This window comes from Nomascus leucogenys, chromosome 18 (genome assembly GCF_006542625.1).
Source record: "Nomascus leucogenys isolate Asia chromosome 18, Asia_NLE_v1, whole genome shotgun sequence".
NCBI lineage: Eukaryota > Metazoa > Chordata > Mammalia > Primates > Hylobatidae > Nomascus > Nomascus leucogenys.
In genome coordinates, this window is record NC_044398.1 from 7,277,673 (window position 1) to 7,293,257 (window position 15,585).

Consider the following 15,585-nt stretch of genomic DNA (forward strand, 5'->3'; position numbering starts at 1 on the left):
ATCATGAATGTTCTTAATGGCATCTAGAATGGTGAATCCTTTCTAGAAGGTTTTCAATGTACTTTGCCCAGATCTGTTAGCAGAATAACTATCTAGTGCAGCTATAGCCTTATGAAATGTAATTTCTTAAATAAAAAGACTTGAAAATCAAAATTACTCCTAGACCCACAGGCTGCAGAATGGATGTTCGGTTAGCAGGCATGAAAAGAACACTAATCACCTTGTATATCTCCATCAGAGCTCTTGGGTGACTAGGTGCATTGTCAATGAACAGTAATATTCTGAAAGCAATCATGTTTTCCGAGTAGTAGGTCTCAACAGTGGGCTAAAAATATTCAGTAAACCATGCTATAAATAGATGTGCTGCCATCTAGACTTTGTTGTTTCATTTATGGAGCACAAGATGAGTATATTTATCATAATTCTTAAGTGCCCTTAAATTTTTGGAATGATAGATGAGCATTAGCTTCAACTTGAAGTCACTAGCTGCGTTAGCCCCTAAGAAGAGATTTAGACTGTCCTTTGAAGCTTTGAAGCCAAGCCCTTACTTCCCTCTAGCTGTGAAAGTCCGGATGATACCTTCTTCCATTTAGATGGCTGTTTGATCTGTTACTACATTGAAAATCTGTTGTTTAGTGTAGCTACTTTCTTCAGTGATCTTAGCTAGTTATTCTGGATAAATTGCTGCAGCTACTTCATCAGCACTTGCTGCTTCACCCTACACTTTTATGTTACACAGGTAGTTCTTAAGCCTCATGAACCAACCTCTGCTAGCTTCCAACTTTTCTTCTGCAGCTTTTTCCCCTCTTCCAACCTTCACAGAAGAGAAGAGAGTTAGGGCCTTGCTCTGGATTAGGCTTTGGCTTAAAGGAATGTTGTAGCTGGTTTGATCTTCTATCCAGACCACAAAAACTATTTCTGTATCAGCAACAAGCCTGCTTCACTTTCATATCATTCCTATGTTCACTGGAGTAGCATATTTAACTTCCTTCAAGAGCTTTTCCTTTTCGTTCAAAACATGGTTGTTTGGCACAAGAGGCATAGCTTTCAGCCTGTCTCAGCTTTTGACATGCTTTCATCACAGAGTTTAATCATTGCTACCTTTGATTTAAAGTGAGAGATGTTTTCACTGGATCAGTTAGGGTTTTTAATTGGCCTAACTTTAATATTGTTCTGTCTCAGGGAATAGTGAGGCCTGAGGAGAGGGAGAAGATGGGGCAATGGCTAGTTGGTGGAGCAGTCAGAACACACGTAACATTTGTCAGTTATAGGTGAGGTTCATGGTGCTTCAAAACAACTACAATAGAAGCATAAAAAATTACTGACAACAGATCTCCATAATAGATATAATGGTAGTGAAAAAGCCAGAAATATTTTAAGAATTACCAAAATGTGACACAGAGACACGAAGTTAGCATATGTGGTTGACAAATGGCACTTGCTCGCTGCAGGGTTCCCACAAACTTGCAACTTGTAAAAAAAAATGCACTATCTGCAAAGCACAGTAAAACATGTATGCCTGTGTACACACACACACAAACTAATAGAAACTAATAGAAGTAAAACTGGGGAAGTCTGAGTAAGATCAATGGATTGTATAAATGTCAGCATCCTCCTTCTGATGTTGTACGATGTTTTGCAAAATGTTACCATTTGGGGGAATTGGATAAAGGATGCAAAGTTTTGCAAAATGTTACTATTTGGGGGAACTGGATAAAGGATACAAACAATCGCCCTGTTATTTCTTACAACTGTATGTTAATCTATAATGATTGCAGTAAAAAGTTTAATTTTTTTTTTTTAAATTAAGAACAAAAAAATTAAATCCAAGCCTGTTCTTTTCAGAAGATTTAAATTTGCTCATTTTATTTTCCATTCAGAATTATGGCCAGCCACAGTGGAGATTGTGCAGTAAAATAACATGATAACATTAATATCATCTAGTAAAGAAATATCAACAGTATATAGTTGCACTGTGTTTTAGTATTAACTACCTTCTTATTATGAAATCTTAAGGGAGAATTAAAGTTCAAATACCCTTGCATTTCAAAAACTTTAAAGTTGTAAGATATTGAAATAAAAAATAAAATTATCTTCTCATGAGTTCATTTTTTTTTTTATTAAATTAAAGTTTAAAATTAGTGTTCCTCAATTCGTGTTGTTCAGTTTCACCTTGATGGTTTGAGTTTTTTCAGTCAGTGAAACCTGACCTCCCTGTCTCTGGAAAGAGTGTAGTTCTTTCAGGGCTTTCAGTGTAACCTCGGGCTCTGTTGTATTGAATTTTTAAAGAGATTCCAGCTATCTGTATGGAACAGAAGATTATCAAAGCATAGGCCCTATCCTAAAAAAAGAAAAAAAAATCCAATTTCTCACTCTTGGAAAAATATCCTAGGAATCACCATGTTCCCAGAATCTAATACTTGGTTTGCCAAAGACCGTAGCAGGAACCGGTAGTATTAAGTTGGAGTAGACAGAGTTTGTCTTTCCATTATTTCAGTCATTTAATGCCAGATGTCCTGAGCCTGCAACCTATGAAATTAAACTCAGAAATCTTTATCACGTGCTTCCATCTTAAAATAAAACATCAGGAGTAGCGTTCCTTTCCTGACACCTAATATTCCTTTTGGGAGGAAAGTTATGTGTAAAATTCTAGATTAATGCATATGGCTTTTGTCTTTCAGTAGGCAAGAAGAATGGAGAACTGCAAAGGGAGAAGAAGAAATAAAGACTTACAGGTCAGAAGAGAAAAGAAAACACTTAACTGTTCCAAAAGAGAATAAAATACCCACTGTCTCAAAGGTACATATTAATTATTTTGATATTTAATATTTGCTTCTTAAGTATAGTGACCATTTTAAGGCTCCATTTCGTAATTTAAAATGTTATTATAAACAGGTTAATGGTAAAAATTAACATAGTACTTCTTGGTTATCTCTGGATTATCTATTGTTTACTATTTAAAATTTTTAATTCCATTTCTGCTTTGTAGCACACTCTTTCCCAAAGTGCCAATTCTTATATACTCATGAAATTCTAATAAATTACACTAAAGCCTCATCAAGAACTTTCTTTAGCTCTTCATAATCTTGTGCGCCATCTTTGTACAGTCTGAAAATAGCATTTTGTTATGTTCTTCTATGTGTTTTTGTGGTGTCTTGCATCTATTCATTATTCTAGATAATCAAGTCAGCTAATGCTGCTATAGATAATATTTCTCATTTTCTCCATTAAGAGAGGTAGATTGTCCCTAATAGTTTTGACCGATTGGCTTTTCTGTCATCCTACTCTGGAAAAACTTTTGCACCCAGTAGATTTCAATTGGTCGTGGCCTAATTGGAGAGAGATATGTACTTCCCTGAGTGTGAAGGAATCACAAGTATCGCTTTTTCCTTTTTTTGTTTTCTTTTTTTTTATTTTGGAGAAAAACATCTTAGCTTGAAAACTTCAGAGCCTTAGAGTCTGTAATTGAGGAAGCCTATGTGAAACTTCTTTTTAGGTCCAAGTCACTATCTAAAGCAATTATTGAAACAAAGGAAAAATAAATAACAGGCCTTCTTCACCAGCTTCGTGTTCCTTCCTTTTTTTCATTTGAGTTTTTTAAAACTCCTAAATCAGTCTTCTTTTTTAGAATTCACTTTTCTGTTTTATTACTCATCTCTTCAAAATACTCAAGTAGTCCTTTTTTCTTTACTAAGTGTATCATACCCTGGGATCAGTAGGACCTCACAGTGGTAGAATTCCTGTTAGTATAATAAAGGAAAATTTCTTTCTGAAATAATCTTGTTTTTTGGTTGATTGATTGGTTGGCTTTTTCATGGTAAGTAGAAAGCATACCTTTTTTGCATCCTTTGCTGAGATAAACTTAAATAATGATGATGAGAGTTTGTATTGCTTGCTACTACCTTTTTGGATGGAATATGTTAGTATCTATTAATAAATTAAAAGATGTGCTTATCTCTTAATTCAGTAGTACTTCGAAGACTTTTTAAGAAATAAAAGGAACGATATGTATATGTATACATATATGTATGTGCATGCACACTCACATATTTTTAGCGTCTGTGGTCGCAAAAACTGGAATAACCAGTATTATTTATGTCGTCAGCTGGCTATCATTTATTTTTCCCTAATTTAATTGGTTATTTTCGATTTCAAGGATGTCTAATTGAGTCTTTGTTTTTTTCTAAGACAAGACCCTGCATTTATTTCATGGATGTGATTCTCTTTTTTGTTTGGTTGGTGGGGAGACAGTGTCTCATTGTGTTACCCAGGACAGAGTGCGATGGGACAGTCCTAGCTGACTGCAGCCTTGGACTGCCTCAGGTGATCCTCTTGCCTCATCATCCCAAATAGCTAGGACTATAGGTTTATACCACCATGCCTGGCTAACTTTAAATTTTATTTTTTAACTTTGTAGAGATAGGGTCTTGCCATTGCCCTGGCTAGTCTTGAACTCCTGATCCCAAAGCAGGATTCTCCCACATTGGCCTCCCAAAGTGCTGGGATTACAGGCATGAGCTACCATGGCTGGCCTTTGTATTCACTTTTGAGATAGCTTTATTAAGTTTTTTTTGTGTGTTTTAGGTATAAATTTTAATGTTTATTGAGTTTGTCTTCATCACTGTGTTGTACTTGGTCAGTTTTTTAGTGCTTATTGGTTGTATTCTCATCTGCAGAAGACTCCTCACATTATTCCAGCAGAAGAAAAATAACCCAGCCACATGGCATCTTATCTTCATAGTGGCAGGGTAGCTTTATGATCCCCATTTTGGTTTCCAATTTGCCTCTGCCTGTTACATATGCCTCATAGCCCATTATCCTTTTTCTTACATCATTTCTGTAGGTTTGATGTAGATAAAGAAGAGTTCAGTGTTTGGTTTAGTCATTTATCATGAATCCTTATGTCTGTCATTAATTAGAAAAAAAACCAGAGTTTTTGTAACTAATCAATCAGCAAGTAAATTTCAACGTAACCATGGTAAGCCTTTAACTTGATGAATGTTAAAATGTTTGAGTTGGTACTATAACCTCGTCCATTTAAGTGATATCTTAAATATGAACAAATGTTTTTATTGTTGTTGTATGTTAGGATAAATTGTCTCACTTTGTCACCCAGGCTGTAGTGCAGTGGTGCAATCATCCCTCACTGCAGCCTTGAACTCCTAGGCTCAAGCAATCTTCCCGAGTAGCTGGGACTACAGGCATGCGCCACCATGCCCAGCTTGAATTTTTTTAATTAAAAAATTTTAACTTTTAAACTAAAAATCCTGCTCTTTAAACAATCTGTGAATAAATTTATTTTTTTCTAGAATCATGCTCATGAGCATTTCCTGGATCTTGGAGAATCCAAAAAGCAACAGACAAATCAACACAATTATCGTACTAGATCTGCATTGGAAGAGACTCCTAGACCCTCAGAAGAGATAGAAAATGGCAGTAGTTCTTCAGATGTAAGATATCAGCACATTCATAAATTAGATGTCATTTTTACTTTTTTTTTAAATATGAGTTTAATTCTTTGCAATTATTGATATGTTTGTAGATGTAGCTTAAATATGGCATTTTGGGGTCTTACGATACAGCTTTTATTTTCTAAAAATCTATTTCTAGGCATGGCACACATACACATAATTTCAAATCCACAAAATAAACTCACGTGAATTAATTATTCTCATTTTATAGATAAGGATTCTGAGGCTCAAAGATATTTAGACTATACAGTCACCTGTTAAGAGGTAGAGCAGGGAATAAATGCAAGTTTGTTTTACTTTAAAGCCAAGCTTTTTAAGTGGTACCATGAAGCTGTAGTATAGTGTAAATATAACAACAAATCAATAAGTATTTGACAATTTTTGTTGGTTTTTAATCTCTGTACCAGTTTATAGCTTTCTCAGTGTAATTTTTAAATATTCCTCATGCGTCATTATTTCAGTAAATATTACTGTCCTTACTAAATTATATATTATTTCAATGAAGGCAATCAATTTGCAGTCATAAACCAATCTTATTAAGCAGTTAAACCATCTCCATCCCTCTTTTCTTCTCAACCCTTCCCATCACCTTCCTTCTTTACAGGTTAGAGATGTAATCATTTTAGATATTGACTACTATACACTTTTGAAACCATGTTGTGCTTTGAAATGCTAGGCATATATGAGAATTCTCTAAATATATTCTCTTTATCCAGGGCAACATTAACTCTCAAACTGAGAGTATTCTAACCACAATTTAAGTTAGTCTCCAATGGCTTTGGGTCCTCATATGGCCAGGTCAAAGTGATATATTCATTCTGGCAAAAAAAAGAAATATACTGATTATATAAACTTGACACATGGTAATTTGGATAGACATACGAAACATAAAATACATGTGGGCTAATTATTTATCTTATAAAATGTCTCTATTTTTGAAAGAGTTTCTTCTAAATATTAAGTTTCTATATAATATTTAAAATATTCTGTTTATTAGAAACTTAAGAACTGTATTTCCAGAAACACATCTGTTACAGTAAGTCCTTCAAGTGTCTTCAAACTAATTTGTTTATGCTTTAACATCCTTTTAGAAATTCAGAATATATTTCTAGAGGAGCCCATTGAGAACAAAGTATCACTTTGGGCACAGTATACTAATTAATTGGAAAGAATTCTGATTTTTTGGTTCAAATGTTTTGTACTTTAGTATTTCGTATTTGGAATGTAGGAATAATTCCGTTTCTTTTTTCCCCCCTTTAAGGAAGTAACACACAAAATGTGGGAAAAATTATATCACTTGCTTAGATTTGTTATATCAAGCAGTGATTAAATTTGTTAATAAAATGTGCTTTTTGTTAATAAAATATGCAAATGTGATTTTTTCATTTTTGCTTAGTTTTCATAACTGTGGAATAGACATATAATCACATTCTTCATTAAAACATCAAAATGGGAAAACTTTTGTCCCAAATATATTATTTTATTTAAATATTAAAAGAATCCACCCCATTGTCCTCTTTAAAAGTTATCTGAATATGCTGAGCAAGTAAGTAACACCATTCTTACAGAATGTTGTCCAGGGTTTGGACTAAAGTGACCTGGGCTTAAATCAAGTTTTGTTGCTTATTAGTTGTGCCGCCTTGGGCAAAATTCTCAACTTTTTAAAGCTTTAGTTTGTTTTATTTAAATAACTCTCTATCACCAATAGTGCATTATCAAGCCCAAATGGGGTGATACATACAAAGTGCTTAGAATAGTTTGTAACATACAGTAAAAGCTTAATAAATACGAGGTGTTATTGTTATTGGAGCATAAAGTTTATTTAAGCGAGGAAGACATGCAACATTTTTGCCATCAAAAAACCCAACTTTATGAAGAAAATGCTTTCATAAAGATAATATTCTTTGTTGACTCGTGAATATTTACTAAAGAGAAACAGAGTGTTTAAGTATTTTTTAGTCCTTTACCGTTTGGATAAAATAAGACCAGAAGTGGAACATCCTTTTTTATATGGGACAGCTGTTTTAATAAGTAAAACATAAATGTGCCTATAATAAATAAAACATAAATATGCCTTCTCAAAGCACTTATAGAAAAGAAAGCTTAGTGATTTAAAAAGGCTCAAGAAGTAAAAATTAATTTCAAATGTAAATATGGAATTTGATACCATTTTATCTAGAAGATATGTTATGAGGCTTTTACAATGGTAATCTGTAGGATTGCTCTGAATCCAATATTAGTATTATGTTTTTATATACATTTACGTATTCTCATTTATTTGTGAAAAAAAGGTAAAAGCTGTATTTTGCAACTAATTTTTTAAAGAGCAGCAGCTGACTCTTTTATTATTTTATTGTTATTATTTTTGAGACAGTCTCTTTCTGGAGTGTAGTGGTGCGATCTCAGCTCACGACAACCTTCGCCTCCTGGGTTCAAGCAATTCCGTGCCTCAGTCTCTCAAGTAGCTGGGATTACAGGCATCCGCCACCATTCCCAGCTAATTTTTTTTGTATTTTAGTACAGACAGGGTGTCGCCACGTTGGCCAGGCTGGTCTCGAACCCCTAACCTTAAGGGATCCGCCCACCTCGACCTCTCAAAAGTGTTGGGATTATAGGCGTGAGCCACAACACCCTTTACAACTAATTTAAATCAAATTTTAAATATCCCAATATGACTGATATTATAAGATATCACTGATATTTTCTGTAATCATAAAATGTTATTTTATAAAATTATGCAATAAGATGTGTATTCAACATATCTTAGGAAGGCGAAGTAGTTGCTGTCAGTGGTGGAACATCCGAAGAAGAAGAGAGAGCATGGCACAGTGATGGCAGTTCTAGGTAAATGAATGATTTTTATTTCTGCAAATGTTATATAAAATCTTCAGAAAGGTGATTTTTTTTTTTTAACCAGCAACACGTTTCAAAGTCTCTGTAAGTTCAAAGTTCTTCAGAGAGTTTTTGAAATTGTATGAAATGTAGATTTTCTGATATATGTTCTCTATAGAAAATAATTTTTTGGTGATTGCAACTAGATCTGCAAAATGATGCTTTTAACTTTATCATCTTAGTATTGTTTCTTCTGAATACTGTTATAATGTTGAATTGCAAACCAGTTTCATTACTGGTTTTGAAAAGTGTGAAGTTAAGAAAGCAATGCCAAGCCTCCTGAGTTAACTATCTTATATAGTGGAATTTATGGTATACTAATGATAAGAGGAATAAGCTCTGCTTTTTCTTGTTATCCCTACCTTATTTGACCACACCAGTGAGGATTCCTTCAGCTCCTTATACTGGCAGTTCACATTGTTGCAGAGCTTATGACCTTGGCTAACTTTGGAAGGTCTTAATAGCAAGAAGAGAGTATAGCCTTTGGGGATGGCAATTATGATTAGCTGCTACACTTATCCCCCACCTTAGTGGCTCTTAAAATAGAAGGGACAAATTATGAAGTAGAGGCTGTAAGAGTTCCTCAGTTCTACAATCAAGGGCTTTCCTATTCCCACTGTAGTGATTTCTGGTAATGATGTGCAAATGTGTGTGGTTATATCTAGTAGTTTTCTGTATTCAAGACAGGTCATTGAAGGAAAAATTGAATTTCTTTTGGCTCAACAGCAGAATCAGAGTATTTCAAACCCTGAGATGACATAGGGGGTCCTGTATTAAAAGAGCAGTGGTGGTTTTAGCAGTTGAGGACAGTTGTAAAGAATGCTGGGCTCTGGAGTTTGTAATTATGTTTATGCTGACAGCAGAAGATCTTCTGTAAGAGCCAAGTACTCCAGAGAGTGATAACTGTGTGATTTGGCAGGTACCATTTATAGTGGCCGTGGCTGGAGCTAGTATAAATAAAATGCTTATAAGTTGAAGACAACCTATTTTAGAATAGCATATCTGAAAGTAGTGTAAGTTCTTAAAAATCATTTAAAATTTCATAGTGAAATCACTAAATCATGTTAGAAAACATCTTAATTATTTGATTCTTATCTGGGATGATTAGGATAATCAGAGATTTAGGTACGTGCTTATAAAGAACATTTGGACAGTGGAGGGGGTAGTGGGGAGGGTTAGTGACAATGGAATAAAGCTCCAGAAAAATCTGCTTTTTGAGTGTTAATGTTAACAGCAGTATTTTTAGAGGCATGAGGTCATGTATCATTAAATCTAGGAAAGCTAATTACTGCTTTTAACATAGTATATAACTTGATTCCTTTAAGACATTTATGTTCATAAAATTGTACAAAATAAGTAAATATGCTCACATACTAAAATTAATATAGAAGATAATACAACTAGATTCTTTATTTTGCAACATGATTGGTTCAATAAATCATTTGTCAATGAAGGTAAACTAAAAAGAAATGACAAACATGATTGGAAGCAGTATACAAAATATAGTAAGGCCTGTATTTTTCTGAATCATGGCATGCTTTGAAGCATAAGATACACCTAAGGTTTAGGGTGCAGGTAGGTAGAATAATTTTATCTAAATGAAATTTTGTTGCTTTACATACAGAGTAAAGTTTGCAAACACAGTCTTTCTCCTGGATAGGAACACTGCTGATTCTGCCAGTTCAATATCCAGCTACCCTGAGAGCACTAGTACTGGACCATAAGAGTTCCCCCTGTCTGGAACTCCCACCTCCCCTTAAAAAAGGAATCCCCATATCTCCTTAATGTTGACACCTTCTGTGCTCTGCAGGGTAATCTTTATGCTGTCATTAGAACTGAGAAAAGTGAACCCCTCTTATTTTTATATGCTCACAGAATTTGTAACATATGCAACACTCAGAAGTCAATATTTTTCTTAAAATCTTGGAAGGTACTTAAATTTGTTTTTTCAATTAAAGTTGTGACTTTGTGTATCTTCAGGTTTTGGGGGAGTTTTTTTGTGATATTTAAGTAAAGCCTATAGAATTTCAAGAAACTTTTGAAGATGAGTTGAAAATTAGGGAAGTATTTTTTTGTTAGTTTAAGTATTTGTTCTGTCATTTGTCTTTATTATAATCTTTCTTTTCATTTTTATAAAACAAGTCTTAAAATTTTGTCTTGTGTGTTATCTAATGATCCCTTCTCTCCTTCTAGTGACTACTCCAGTGATTACTCTGACTGGACAGCAGATGCAGGAATTAATCTGCAGCCACCAAAGAAAGTTCCTAAGAATAAAACCAAGAAAGCAGAAAGCAGTTCAGATGAAGAAGAAGAATCTGAAAAACAGAAGCAAAAACAGATTAAAAAGGAAAAGAAAAAAGTAAATGAAGAAAAAGATGGACCAATATCACCAAAGAAAAAGAAGCCCAAAGAAAGAAAACAAAAGGTTTGGTTTTTAAAATTACAAATTTGGTGTTTTCTAGGGAAACAGTTTAAAGCACACATGTTGAAGTACAATTGATCACAAACATTGTTGAAGTGTTTCAGCAAAGAATAATAGAAAAAACTCAGAAGTACACAGTAGTAAAAAAGTATACCTAAATATATTTAGTTTATTCGAGTTTTTAGATGTTTAGCATGTAAAAGTATTTACTTACAAAATTGACATATTCTAAACATTGAACATTTAATCTTAAAAAGATCAGATTTTTCTTGACAGTTTAGTGGGATTTTTTATGTGAAATACATAATGATACAAAACATATAGTATATTAGCCTATGAATTGCCTTTATGTTTAACGATCCTTATTAATTGTTATTGCTGAAAATAAAGTCTGTGAGGAACATCACACAGAGTAGAAATGACACAACTTGTTACAATTGACTCCAAGGCAAATATGAAGCTAAAGTGGGGTAAGATGGTCTTGTAACATTCCTTCATTAATCTACAATGTGTGAGCCATAAGTTTTCAGTCCTTTGTTCAGTAGCAGTATTGATTTGATTACCACAATTACGTCTGTGGACAATTTGAGAGAAAGCAGAGAACATAAGAAATATTATAGGAAGAATATCTGTCAGCTCTTACGGAGTTGAAATTCTTTAACATAGGAATGAAAATGAGAGCTGTTTATTTTTTGTTCTAAAGTAAATACAACATGAGGGGCATGTTTTCTGCTTCCCAAAAGACTGTAAATGGGAAGCAGTATTTGGTTAAAAGGAAGATTTTTTTGTAACCTCTGCCATTTAAGTATAAGTTGTCATTTGTAGAATTAAATAAGTAGGAGACCATAGGGTCTTTATTCCCACAGAGCTTTCAAAAAGTATAAGAATATATCTGTTTTAAATGTTTATTTTATCTACATTTGTTGAGTTCTTGTTTCAGCTTTATAATTATCAGTTACTTTAATTTAGATTCCACAGCTGCTATTTTTCTTGTTGCCTCCTTTGCTTTTGTTTGGGGAAGCTTTACCAAAGAGAATGCCACACATTTACCCACACGTTTTCTTTTCTACCTTGTCAGTGATGATAAATGTAGTCTGTTTTGTTATTTAATGTATGTAGTAGACAGATTGGTTAAAGAAAACTGATTTAGCCATGTTTCTGGCTAATAAGGTAAATATTCTTTTTCATCTCAGGACAGTTTTGATGAACTTCTGAGGTTTTTAGTGACAAGTTACTGTGAGAACAGTTCCTTCATCCCAAGAGTACAGTTTGCTTCATCTGGTCCCCTTAATTTGATAATTTTTCTCAAGCTAATACCATGGGCTCCTTCATGCACTGGCACATATAGATCTATTGTTAACATTTGGCATATTTTAATTTCACTGTGTTGTTGCAACAAAGTATTGTGATAGGATGACTCTGCCAGTAGAATTATGTGGGTCACTTTAAATATGGTAAGGTTAGGATACTGGAGGGTATTCTCTTTAGTTTAAATTTTGTTCACATGCCTAGCAGTGATGTAACGGTAGATGGACTTGTTCTTATTCCCTAGTCCTCTAGTTATCTCAAATAAACATAAAATTATTTCCATTCTTAAACAGGGGCATCTTATGTTGAGATTTCAGATGGGATTTCCTAGAGGAAATAAGATTTGAGCTGCGCCTAGAAGCATTCCCATGGTTGGAAAGGAAAGAAATTATTTATGCTTTCCATAGTTTAAAAAACCTCAAATCATGGAGCTGGAAATGTTAAAGAATACTCAATGCATTCTTAACCCCTTAATGGTTATAATTAATAAGTGACAGAAATCTTCCTCAACCAAACTTTCTAAGTTCCTCAGGAATTATTGGGGAATAAGATATGTCCTCATAATGATTTTTGGTGATGCCAAAGTCTTTCAGTCATACATATGATTATTCTTATTTAATATACAACTTACCTGTCTTGATGTAAAAGTTGTTAGCTTCCCCATTGAACATAGATAAATTCCTTATGGGGAGAAATCCGTGCCTAGCAATTAATAGTCCATATTGAGGCTAGAATTGTGATTTTCAAACTTTTCTGTCTTTATTAGTCAAAGGAAACCTTTTTCAAACAAACTTTTAGCTCCTCAATATACAAAACTGATAGCAGCTGCTCTGAATAAAGCATAATGGAAGTTCCTGGTTGTGGGATCTCTGTGATATACTCAGTGCATAACATAATGGCTACTTTATTTGATAACCGTGTATATATCAAATTACTGTTTGGATATCATTTTACTCCTCACATCTAACACCTACAAAACTTATTTACCAAGCTTTTTTCTCAAACCTGCTGTACCCCAGCCCTCTTTATCTCAGTAATGTGACGACTCTCTTAGTTGTTTATATCAGAAACCCTGGAGATAACCTTTGATTCCTCTTTTTCTCTCATATTCCACATCCAGTCCATCAGGGAATTAATTATCTAATGGATTATAAATATATTCAGCACTTTACTGTTTTTCACCACTCCACTGCCATCACATTGGTGTGAATCACCCTGAACTCTCATTTATGTTACTGTGGTAGCATCTCATGTGTCTTCCTGTTTCTCCTTTTTTCTCCCTAGGGTCTATTCTTTAAAGCATAGGTTGACAGATTTTTTTCTACAGAAGGCCAGCTACTCTGCCATAATAGCATTTATAGACAATACATAAATGGATATGGCTGTGTTCCGATAAAAATTTATGCAAATTGTGGCAGGCCGGACTTGCCCTGAGGGTTATGATTTGCTGATCCTTGTTTTGATGCATCCAGAGTGATCGTTTTAAAATATAAGTGAGATCATACTATGCTTCTGCCTAAAATTCTGTAATGAACCCATCTCACGTATAGTAAATACCAAAGACCTTTACCCTAACTCTCCAGGGTAATGCTCTTGATGTGTTTGACTGAGAAATAGTCAGTATGGCTGTGGCTAATAGGAAAAAGAGGAAAATGACAACTACTACAGTTGGCAAGTAGTAGTATTACCTATTGCAAGTAGTGTTCTCTGATATCATGTTATGGCATTGCTTCCTTTAGTAAACAAGTAGTATTTTATAGTGATAATTACACTACCTTGTTTTTGAAAAACACGAGTAAAATGTAGCAGTCTTAGTGTAGTCATTTTTAATGTTTTACATGGGATTCACAAAAGACTTTAATCAGTTGCATAACATTTTTTTACTTATAAAAATATTAGGTTTCAAATGTTCTTAGAAAGTTCATTTTTTTTCTGAGTCTAAGGGTAACAACATCAAGACCATTGTGGCCACTTGTGGGTGACCAGCAAAGTTAAGGAACTTTCTCAGAGGCATAGTTTCTCATGCTGTGTAGAAGTGTCATGTCCAGCTTATGGAAATAATTAGCCTTCTACATCTTGCATTACTCAGCTCCTGTGAGAATACCTTATTTAGTTGTAACTTACTATAACTAGGATTTAAAAAAAAAAAACTCTAGGCTGTCTTGGTTTGTTATATGGAATGTTTATAAAACTGATAGCATTTTGAAAGGAAAGGAGAATACACAGAGCTTGTACTTTGGGGTTTGTGGGGATATCTTGTTACCTTGTTGTGAGTGTTGGCTATGGATTTTTGGGTTTTGCTTCTAGTTCTCTTTGTAGACAGTGATTTGGAGAGATTGAATAACTGTTGCCACTGCTGCCATTTTTTCTAGAATAAGTGTTTTGTTGCTTAAAGGATAATCATCTCCCAGTAGACACGGAGGATTGGTCCCAGGACCCCTGTAGATAACAAAATCCGGGGATGTTCAAGTCTCTTATAAAAAATGGCATATAATATTTGCATGTGACCTACACACAGTCTCCTATATACTTTAAATCATTTCTAGATTATTTATAAAACCTACTACAGTGCCTACACATCATTTTATTTGTGTGAATTCAACATAGTATTCAGAATGTAGCAAATGTAAGTTTTGCCTGTTGGAACTTTGTGGAATTTTTTTTCCAAATATTTTCAGTCAAGGTTGGTTGAATGCATAGATGTGGAACCCATGGATACACAGGGCCAACTGTATATAATGTTGTACAATGGTGCCCTTCCCCTTTTATTTAATTATCTTTATAGTTACTTTAAAGAGTAGATTGGTGGATTAATGCTTTTTTGATTATTACTTAACAATGTTCTAACTTTTGTCAGAGATTGGCTGTGGGAGAACTAACTGAAAACGGTTTGACATTAGAAGAATGGTTGCCATCAACATGGATTACAGATACTATTCCCCGAAGATGTCCATTTGTGCCACAGATGGGTGATGAGGTACTTTAAAAGTTTTAAATTATCCTTTTTTCCTCACATAGTTTTAAACATTTTTAAATAGCTCTTGAAATAGACTTCTAGAAAATTGAAGCAGTTTCGTAAAGTATCTCATTGTAGATGTTTGTATCTATGTATGCAGAAAGTACAATTAGGAGTGAAAATCTAATGATATCCTCTTTGAAGCTGCTGTAAATCTGAATATTGTAAGAATGAAAATTTTGTTAGTGTTTTAAAAAGAAATACATGTTTTAGAGGGTTTTATTGCCAGCTTTTTCTTTTTAAATTAAAATATATTCATTTATCTTAAGGCTTAATGTATAACATGTTAAAGGAAAAATGAAATTTAGCAATTTATTTTCATTTAATTTTATTTCAAAAAGTGTTAGTGTTTTGTTTACCCACAGTGTTCACAGTTCATTAGATCTTTAAAAAATCTATAATCTTAGAATAAGAAATACTATTTAATTTTTAAGAAACTGAGGATGAGACCATTGTTTTAGAATATGTACTTGTGA

At 33.7% G+C, this 15,585-nt stretch overlaps 1 protein-coding gene across 1 annotated transcript in view; it reads left to right on the top strand.

Moving 5' to 3' along the window:
• PHIP (pleckstrin homology domain interacting protein) overlaps positions 1-15,585 on the top strand; it is a 139,295-nt gene that overhangs the window by 85,598 nt on the left and 38,112 nt on the right. Inside the window, exons 20-24 of the mRNA XM_030799018.1 lie at positions 2,682-2,799; positions 5,310-5,450; positions 8,239-8,315; positions 10,557-10,788; positions 14,951-15,070. Of these exons, the coding sequence (XP_030654878.1) occupies positions 2,682-2,799; positions 5,310-5,450; positions 8,239-8,315; positions 10,557-10,788; positions 14,951-15,070 (688 nt within the window). The remainder of the gene's footprint in view (positions 1-2,681; positions 2,800-5,309; positions 5,451-8,238; positions 8,316-10,556; positions 10,789-14,950; positions 15,071-15,585) is intronic.